The sequence below is a fragment of the Protomyctophum bolini genome (assembly GCF_963924005.1).
Source record: "Protomyctophum bolini genome assembly, chromosome: 21".
In the NCBI taxonomy this organism is placed as follows: domain Eukaryota; kingdom Metazoa; phylum Chordata; class Actinopteri; order Myctophiformes; family Myctophidae; genus Protomyctophum; species Protomyctophum bolini.
The window spans coordinates 11,579,955-11,590,295 of NC_137882.1; the positions used below are offsets into that span (position 1 = coordinate 11,579,955).

A 10,341-nucleotide genomic window follows, 5' to 3' on the forward strand; every position below is an offset into this window, starting at 1 on the left:
ATGTTGCGCAATAACAGTGTGTCTGACAAATATATTGTACAGTAAATATCGCAATTGTGGGGAAGCGATGTGCATATGGATTCGGGTGGCGTGCAGGATTTTTTGTGCATGGAGAGATGTGTGCTAACGGAGTGGTTTGGTAGGAGAAGGAGCACGGATAAACGGCCATGTGCTTGTGTACCCCCTTTCCATTAGGGTAGAAGGATTACATCTGCTATACACAATCTCCCTGAAAAAAGTGAAGTACAATACAAATCTGTTTATCTAGGTCCCTTTCTAAACTGAATCCAGTGTATATTGTGCAGCAGAAGAGAGGGCTTATCTCAGTCAGAAACAAAAACAAATCATGTTCATTGTAATGTGTTGATTGGATCAGTGATAATATTACTGTTTTGGTAATTATGATAAGTTACACTATTCGTCACTGGGGATTCGGGAAATAATAATACTACCTTCATGTTTTACTACTGCCCGAAATTTACATCATCATCTAAGGACGAGCAAATTGGCTTTTTTGTCAAATTCCCATTGACAATGAATGGAGAATTTACGTGATGTGTCTGAGCAAATCGACGTCATGATGATGTATGATGATGAGAGCGAGAAAATCAGCTATTTTTCGTTTCCAAAAATGTCCATTGATAATGAATGGAGAATTTACATCACACGTGTTGTACCATGATAAGCGCCCCTCACTTCACATGCCACACAGGTGTGATTTTTCCCCCCATAAATGAATGTCAAATTTTATACTTTATATATTTTATACTATATTTTATATTTTATATTCAAATGAACAAGAGCTTGTGACAATAACATTGGAACAGTGGCTATTTTCCCATTTCTATCAAAAATAACAGTTTTGGACATATGACGTTTCCGCCTGAGTAACGATAGGCCATATTCCTCTTCTAGATAAGATAACCTATTCACACAATATTTTACATTTTAGTCAGTCTCAACTGTTAGGCCCCATGCCCCATCTCTGTGCATTTCCATCCAATAGGATAAACACAGAAATAAAATACATACTGTGATGGGCTTGTGCTCTTCCTTTGAAAACGTTCAAATGACTTGCATACATTTCTAAAAGGAGACTGCAGAATTATCAGCACCTTGAGGAAAACAGTCTTCAATCACCGAGCACAAATATGAAATGATTAGAAAGTGAGCTTGACTGCTGAGATCATATACTGCAAGCTGGCCCTAGACTCTGCTGCCAATGTGAGTTAATTTAATGGAGTTTTTGTAGCATATACATTCCAAGTTTGGCCATTTCCTCTCACTCACCATCGAATGAAATTTGCGACACAACACTGACTATTAATATTGATAACATCCTATGGTGGCAGCACACATAATCTATGATTTCATTTATGTCAAAATGCCCTCTAAATAGATGTAATTTATTAGATTTTTTTTTCTCAGACTGAGACATTTTGGTTCTTGAATCATGGTTGTGTGCAGAGTTGCAGACTGCCAGACTGTGATGCTTTTCTCCCTACCACTACAAGTCAACAAGCATTGACAACATATTAAATTCATAATTGTGTTGCATAACACATCATAGATTTTGAAGTGTATTGCTGTGATACTATAGTGTGTTTATCAAATAATGAATGCGTTTTTAATAGCTTCAATTATTTCAAATGACCAGTGTATGTGTGAATGACAGTGTGTTTGATTCGCGTCACCAGGCTTTTCCACACAATACCCGTGGGTTCTATATTACAGCTCGGTGCTTTGATCCGGTCTCGCAGCCTACTGTATCCGGTAATTTTTCACGCACACATACATGCATGTGCTGTTTCCATATTCGCTTTAGTTTAGACCTTTTAATACTCTATGGTTTAGACCCAGACCGGATCAGCAGTCAATAGTGACGCTGCTCTCTCCCACCAGTGTTGCCGTGTCTGCTTATTATAAGCGACTTTGGGCTTGTTTTTCGGTAAAGGCTTGCCTTGTAAATATTTATAATAGTTGTGAACTGCGTTCTTTGGCGGATTGTTTTCACAGTATACTTTTCTTATGTGGGCTTGATTCCTAATGTTGATAAATTAAACTCAATGCAAACATTTTCATCAACAATTTAATTTAGTCAAGGAGATGTACAGTATTTGTCCGCAAACCCCAATCTGAAAATATTTTATGCCAAGAACCCTAACACAAGATTTGTGTTGTTAAAATACATATATATATAATAAAAAACATTCCACTTTATTAATATTTATATAAATAGAGTAGTAGTAGTAGTAGTAGTGCCGGATGCATTATGCTTCTTTTTTTTGGACAAGCAATACTCCAATACTATTCGTATTGCGTGTTTCTGTGGCACAATCTGGCAACACCGTCTCCCACAATTCAACAGGCAACAAAGGAAGAAAGGAGGAGGCCGAAGGGCTAAAAAGTCCTAGCTATCCTTTAGTGAACGGTATTGCCCTGCCGTGTCTTTTCACCGGACTAAATGACATTTGCATTTTGTACATAACGTATTACGAATATTGACAGCCATACAAATGGATTACATTTGTGTCTGGAAGCAGCACCCGACTAAAGGAAAGAAATGTGCTGTATAAATCTAAGCTAGGTAGCTTAGTTGAGGCTAGCTGGCTAGTGGCTACTGCTACTAGGCAGCAAGCTAACGTTAGCACCCTAGGAACAGACCGTTTCTTTGACGTTAATTATTGTTATTATTCTTGTGTAAAAATCTAAAACCTTTTTGGAACGTTTTGGTCCATCCCACCCAATGATACATGCAGAAATGATTACACTGACAGGGTAAGAAACACGCAGCATTTACATGTTCTTTAAAAAGGCTTGATGAATGTAACAAATTAGCCTACTGTGGCTAATTCACTTAGTTGCGCGACAAAAACGACGTTAATAAAAATGAAATAAGCCATTTTCAGATGAATATATGGGGAGTAGTTGAAACGTCATTGTTATCTTTTATCCTCATAGGCATCGCTATAACGGTAATTCATATTAGCATTAGTTAGCAGTGGTGCTGTGGTGGATAATCTGATTGGATCCCTGGGATCGTTGTATATTCTTTTAATGGTGGAAGTCTTAACATTTGATGCTTTCTATCCAAAAACGCCAAATAATGAACTCACTTAGCTAAGCTAGTTTCCCGTGTGTGTGTGTGTGTGTGTGTGGTCGTACAGGTCAGGATAAACCTGGTTATTACCTGGTTATTGATGACTTGCTGTTATGACAAACATAGGTTTTTGAAGTGATACTATTAGACTGCTATACTATAATAGCCCCCTATTATTACCAGGGACTGTTAGTTTAAATAAATGAAAGGTGCTAGAAGTGCAGCCTAGCCCATACAACTGAGTCACCATTTCAAGCACATATTAATCGATGTGAGTAATAAACATCATATGCTAATCACCATTTCACTCCCTTCGGTTTTATTTGTTGATAAATTATTTCAGCGAATACAGATGTGATGTGTGTGCAGTGTGCACACAAAAAATGGACATACCCTTTGTCTATCTTTAGTTTTGTGAGAAGAATCATTAAAAAAATATATGTTTTCTTTTCTCTTACAGAACATGTCGACTCCAATAAATGTATGACTAGTTTTACGTGGCCTGATGGGAGGACATTGTGGATAGCACCTTCATCAGGATACCAGGCGAGACACACCGTCCCATGTCTCCACCTCGGAGGGCCTGCAAGAATGAAGAAGATAAGCCTTAAAACCATCCGCAAGTCCCTAAACATAAAGGGCAAAGAGGAGGGTGACTTTGTTATGCTCCAGCAGCCCTCTATGACTGCTGACTTTTCCAAGGAAGAGTCACTCTTTGGAGGCTGCTACACCAAAGACCTCGCAGGCTGTGACCTTGCCACCGAGGAGGAGAAGGGGGGCCAGAACAAAGGCCGCTCAAAGAGTGAGAGCCTTATGGGCTCACTAAAGAGGAGGCTGTCTGCCAAGCAGAAGGCTAAGGTGAAGGGTGGCTCGTCGGCCATGGGATCTGCAGACGACGACGACACCTTCTCGTCATCTTCTGTACCCATCAGTTTCAATGACGTGAAAGCCCAGCGGCCCCTTAGATCAGCATCACTGCGAAGCCACCATTACAGCCCCTCGCCGTGGCCCCTCAGGTCGGTCAACTCTGACGAGGCATGCATCAAGATGGAGGTTAAGGTGAAAGCCATGGTTCACTCCCCGAGCCCAAGTCCTAACCTCAACGGTGTCCGGAAAGAATTCCATGATTTCCAGATGGAAGGGCTGTTCCAGGACCAGGCGGATTCACTAAAGAACCTGCAGCAGCCTCAAAACGGTGAGCTGCACCTAAATATTGACGAACATGACGTGCCTGTGGTGCTGGGGTTGACGCCTCAGGACTACATCCAGTACACTATGCCTTTAGATGAGGGAATGTACCCTGAGGGATCCCACTCCTTCTGCCTAGACAGCTCCTCTCCCATGGAGGTGGTGACAGAGGGAGACAGTGGGTCCCTCCACACAGACCAAGGCCAGGAGGAACAAGACCTGGTCGTTGGCATACCTCCGGACCTCTTCATGGAGCCCACTGTCAACGGTCTTCTCATTGCCTCTGCCGGCATGATGCTGCAAAGTTCCAGAATGGAGGCTCTGCCTCCCCTTTCACCTCTCCTGCCTCTCATGGCCAGCACCAGGGATATCCCCAGGACATTTTCAGGGTTCAGCTCCGCGGACAGTCAGGTTGCTGAGCGCGTAAGACACCACCTGAACTTTGACCCCAACTCTGCCCCCGGGGTCAGTCGGGTGTATGACTCGGTCCAGACCAGCGGGCCCATGATTGTTACCAGTTTGACAGAGGAGCTGAAGAAGCTGGCGAGGCAGGGGTGGTATTGGGGACCCATCACCCGCTGGGAGGCAGAGGAGAAGCTGGTAAACCTGACTGATGGCTCGTTCCTGGTCAGGGACAGCTCTGATGACAGGTACCTCCTCAGCCTGAGCTTCCGGTCCCAAGCGAAAACGCTCCACACCCGCATTGAACACTCCAACGGCCGCTTCAGCTTCTACGAGCAGCCGGATGTGGAGGGCCACACGTCCATTGTGGACCTGATTGATTACTCCATTAAAGACTCAGAGACCGGAGCTTTTTGCTATTCCAGGTCCCGCTTACCGGGGTCGGCCACATACCCTGTAAGACTGACCAACCCTGTATCCCGTTTTATGCAAGTGCGCTCTCTGCAGTACCTATGTCGCTTTGTCATCAGACAGTACACAAGGATAGACCTGATTCAGAAACTGCCTTTACCCAACAAGATGAAAGATTACCTGCAGGAGAAGCACTACTGAGGACAGCAGAGACAGGACATTGGTAGCAATTTGCACTTTTGGGTTCAGTTAAGAGATTTGAAACAAGGTTTACAGACAACCATAGTTTTGAGACGATTGTGTCCAGGTGACTGTCTGTATCCAGTCCTCCATTCCACTGTTCAGGGTTTTTTATTTGGTATTGGTCAGAATCAGGGTGGCGCTACGTCCAGAGACTTGGGCCTACTATACAAAAACTAATGTAGGAGCGGTATACATCAAAAGTGATCATAGATGCATTACTTAAAACATGGGGATTTATAGTAAGTGAGGCAACTAGAGCAGATTTCACAGTTTCACCATCTGCATTGACTGTACACCTGTAGAAAAAAGTTTCCACACTACACCTTAGCTTAGATCAATAGTCAAAAGATGGCAGAATTTCTACCGGTGGCATGAATATTTTGAAAAGGATGATTGTTTCAGTATGAGAAAATGTACTTTACACCTGTAGATAAAAATGGGCTGATTACTGAGATGTGACTTATCTTGAGTGCCCTGCAGACAGCGTTTTGGACCATCTTTTGTCATTCATTAATTTAGGTTGTGCAATGGAATGACAGAATCTTTACAAGCCTTATCAAATTGAACGCATTGCAGTCGGTGGCATACGTTACACAACTGGTTGAAATAGAAAGCTGGGTCTGTCATGAGCCAACAAACGGCATTAATAGCATTAATGCAGTACTCCCTTAACCAAAGATAATCAGCATAAATTGTAACTCATCAGCTGTACTACTACACATGACCTGAGGCCTCTTATATCTATCTTAGCCATTTTGGGGCCCTGTCATGGTATATTTCTGATGCAACATAAGAGTATAGATGTCGATGTCAGTAATAGCTAGTCTCTCCTACCTTTACATCTGTGCCAGCACAGCAGCTTGTCATTATTACCTGGCAAGATCCCTAGTCACTCTCCCTGATAAATGTACTGTAACGCCAGCCGCACACAATTATGGCACAAAATGTCGCAGTCTCTGAATCCATGCAGCAGCACTTAAAATCAGCTGTCCTTTGTCATAGCAAATGACTCAATGTTTCCAACTTTTGGTCACCACCAAATAATTGTCCCACAGTAAGTAACTGTTTGATGGTTGGATTGTTTTAGGATGGTCTAAAGGAGCTAGTCTGCTGGGGGCTTTAACAATTTTGTCAAAGGCGTTAGGGAAACGAGTTGTATGGCTGCATGTAGCCATTTTATAATGATCGAGCATAAAGGTACTTGCTATAAACTGATGCTGGTTTCTCGTGTTGTACTCTTCAAAGTAATAGTTGATTTATAGTCCTGTATAAATTCAAATATGAATACATAACCTTAAGATAACAAAAGCTAAATGTTTCTGCATAAGGAATGTTATAAAAGCTGCACAATGGCTCAGGAGTACCAACTTCTCATAATCTGTAATGCTTGTATCTGCATGTAGTTAAGACTTAAAGACTGTCAAGTAAGTGCACTGTAGACCTACTCTAGTCTAAATGATCTCATGACATGAGGGTTTAAGAAACACTAAAAGCTAAATATGTTAAAGAGTAGCTTATGAAAAAAATGTATTTTTTCCATTTACAGTAACATTACATTTCTTAGTTTGTAAGTGAAGTAAATTACCATCAGGCTACAAGTTACATGGGCATCGACGAGGCCCATTTCTATATGCAGGGGCAACTCTTGTCTTAGTCACCCTTCTGCTTCATGTCAGTAATGGAGCCAGGTCAAAGAAATACCAAACATGGTGTGAGCTGAGGTTGAGGGATTTTGGGGAAAGCCAGGATTAAGCCTCATTGACATATTTTGGAGTTTGTGGGTGTGGGCTATTGCGGGGTTGGCACATGACAAAAATTCCAACACAGACGCATGATGTCATGTCATTACTCTCTACTGTCACATAAGTTCCAAGGACACTGAGAAGCGTATGACCATTGCCTTTTCAAGTTCCCCAGTCCCCACAGAGCTGTACTACCACACAGATTGTGTCTCTACTGGGCGGTTGGTGCCGGAATAAAGGGAAGAGCACACATTATGCTACTTAAGTGCTTTTATATGGATACTTTGCCAGGGAATTGTGTTTTCACATTATGTCTGAGGATTTTCTTTTGACATTGGTGTCCTTAAAAGTATTTTGAAAAATGTCTTTCAGACAACTTTGGTAGTGCATAGAGTGTAGTGTTTAGTTATTAGATCTGTTGGTGTCTGAGGAAGTTACCATGAATCTAGCACAGCAGAGAATAGATAGGAACATTGAATGGTGTTGCATGTTTAAAGACCATTTTACTGCTTTGAAATGTATAGGAATGAAGGATCTAGGTTGTGTGTTTGGCTGTGTAGCGGGACGTTTTTTTCCACTTATGATCACAAGCTGGATATTCTGTGTACATTGTGTTTCCGTTAGGATGTTATTGGTTGTTTTGTGACATTTGCCATTTGGGGGTTTCTGAGCTGTACTAAAGCTAATAGGAATGTACGCTTATTTGAGGGGTATCCATTTTATCTGTTCCACAGACATCACAGAATGCATGTGTAATCATGGCATACCGGTAGACACTATTTTGTTTTTTTGCACTTGAATTTTCACCATGGACACACTTGGATCCTCACTCCTTAAGAGTCATCCCTCAGATGGCAGTGATGGGGGTGTTTTATGTCACAACAATGTCAATTCACACTTGTTGCCAAGATTTGTTCATGTAAAGCCTGATTTATCTTTGTTATATGCCGGTGTCATGCACTGAAAATAGACAATTGGCTATTTTAGCACGCAACACTGGCACGCACCTAAGGTTAAATCAGTCATAACTGAGTGTCTAGATTGAATTGTCATGGTTGTGTTATCATTGTCTGTGGAATACAAAGGGTAAGGCACCAGCATCATCATAATGCATGAGAATGTCATGTCCTGGGCTGTCAAAGGAATGGGATCACGGGCAAGAATGTGGATATAAAATTGAACCTTTTTCATTTGTTTTGTTTAAGTGAGTTCAAATGTGAAAATGAAATGTTAGTCTTTTTTAATACAGTGTAATTTGAATTATATTTCCAGTTTTATTTGCATTTTGTTGACAAGCGGGAACCAATTTGATAAATACAAGACGATGGTGTCTCTGCTGTGATTTTTCTAAATATTTTCGTAGTCTGGGATTAATTCAGTTCATTATGGTTATTGCCTTCAGTGTGTGAATCTAGAGGTTGATGCTTTTTTAAACTGCTGAGGCATTTTGAATTTCATAACAATTCTTTAGCACCTAACAAGCTCCAACATTTTTGTGCATCTCTACGAATGAAGGTAACTGTTTACAATATTTTGTTTTGGTAGATACCCCTCCCAACCCAACACACATTTCTTTGTTTACCCTTTTCACATAAACATCTTGGTACAATGTTTGAAAATGTTTATTTCATTTGAATGTGTTATACACATTTTTGCTGCTTATGGATATGATTGCCTTTCTTGTATTTAACAATGGGGAAATAGAATGTCACCATTTACATGTAGATGTATACACTACACAATGATTTTGGTTTTCTTGGGAGAGCAACGTGTAGACTTTGAACTTGTAAACACTAGTCCGTAACAAAGATCATTAGTAGCTATTAGTAAATCCTCAGAATAACACTCCAGTTTACATTTGTTGTCAACTGTCAATTTACCAAGTAGATTATGTATTTTTTTTTTTTGGAAAGAATCAACGGTGATTTATTGCACATTTTGGATACAGTTCAAGAAGATTTTGTATCTGCCGATTATAAATTATAAATAAAAACTATATTCTGAAAGTTTTCTTTCAACTGTCTCCAGAATTTTATAATTTCATAATGTTCGCTATGTAATCAATGTTGAAAGAGTAAGGTTTAAAAAAATAAATGGCTTCATTATCCTTAAGTTTGCTCAGTTGATTTCATCACTGAGTGAGTTCTTGTGTTGTAGAAGAGGGGGTGGGGTAATGGTGTCGAGTTTGGACTTGGATCTGCTCGAACACAGTCTGCATGATGATGAGGAGGTAGACCTTGTTAACCGCTGTGTCTGACAGGCCTCTCCAGGCATCTGAGGTGAAGATATACAACTGTTTACTCTCCGCCCGGCACGGGATGATTTATTCATAGCACACACTGGTGGTCGCATGTCATATGGAGATGCCTCCATCATGAAAAGGCTCATCTCTGCCTTATACTTTTTTTTGGGTCTGTTTTTGCTCCTTTTTTGTTTTTTAAATCATCTTTCGACTTTCCAAAATGTTTATTGTCAAAATTGTGTGGGTAAAAGTTTTATTTTTCTCAGCAAGTGAAACTAGTCATGATAGGACCCAACATCTCAATCGCTCAGAGGTTGAACATTACTGTATTATTCTTCTGTTCACTTAGCAGCTCAGAATGCTCAAACTCAAATGTTAAAAAGTCCTTTGAGTGCAGTTTCCTTGGAAGGGGAACTGTCACCTGAGAACAAGTCAAATATGTTGTTTGTTTCAGAAAACACTACTACAGTATAAGTGGGAGGGGGGCATTTTTACACCTCAAGATGAATTTCTACTAGAATAGAAGTCAATCTTACTCCTAATTCTCAATCTAGTTTTCAACACAGCAGATATAAATGAAGATGTATTCAGGAGTGACCATGGTGTATTTTGGGGCCTATAGGGAAGAATATGTCCAGCATTCCACATTCTCATACCTGCAGTGATTCAATATCTCCTGCGTTCACACAATTTGTTTTAGTTCTAAATCAAGTCCCAGTACATAATGCATGTGACAGTTTTGTTTATTATAAAAATAGCTGAAACTGTCTCTAATATAATATAGCATACCAGTTATACTCTGGGTTTCTCAGTAGGCTTACCGGTATGAGGTTTTATCATTCCTTATTACCTTGAGGCCTGGAAATAATTATCTGCTGTCACTTTTATTTATGGCATGCTTAGGTATATATTAACAACATAAACCCTAGTGCCGCTCCGCTATTCTAGAGAATATTCAGCAAATATAGCAGATATGCAAGCTCACAATGTGTCGGGACACAACACATTGTAAG

The 10,341-nt window shown here is 40.5% G+C and overlaps 1 protein-coding gene across 1 annotated transcript; it reads left to right on the forward strand.

Moving 5' to 3' along the window:
* The first annotated feature begins 2,383 nt into the window (after positions 1–2,383).
* Positions 2,384–9,198, forward strand: socs6a (suppressor of cytokine signaling 6a). The gene is made up of 2 exons (XM_080794147.1): positions 2,384–2,778; positions 3,561–9,198. Exon 2 carries the CDS (start codon positions 3,584–3,586, stop codon positions 5,300–5,302), a length of 1,719 nt encoding a protein of 572 aa, XP_080650273.1. The 5' UTR covers positions 2,384–2,778; positions 3,561–3,583; the 3' UTR covers positions 5,303–9,198.
* The last annotated feature ends 1,143 nt before the right edge of the window (positions 9,199–10,341 follow it).

Bases quoted from the DNA above. Each gene is read 5' to 3' on its own strand.
- socs6a (XM_080794147.1), top strand. From the start codon at position 3,584: ATGACTAGTTTTACGTGGCCTGATGGGAGGACATTGTGGATAGCACCT.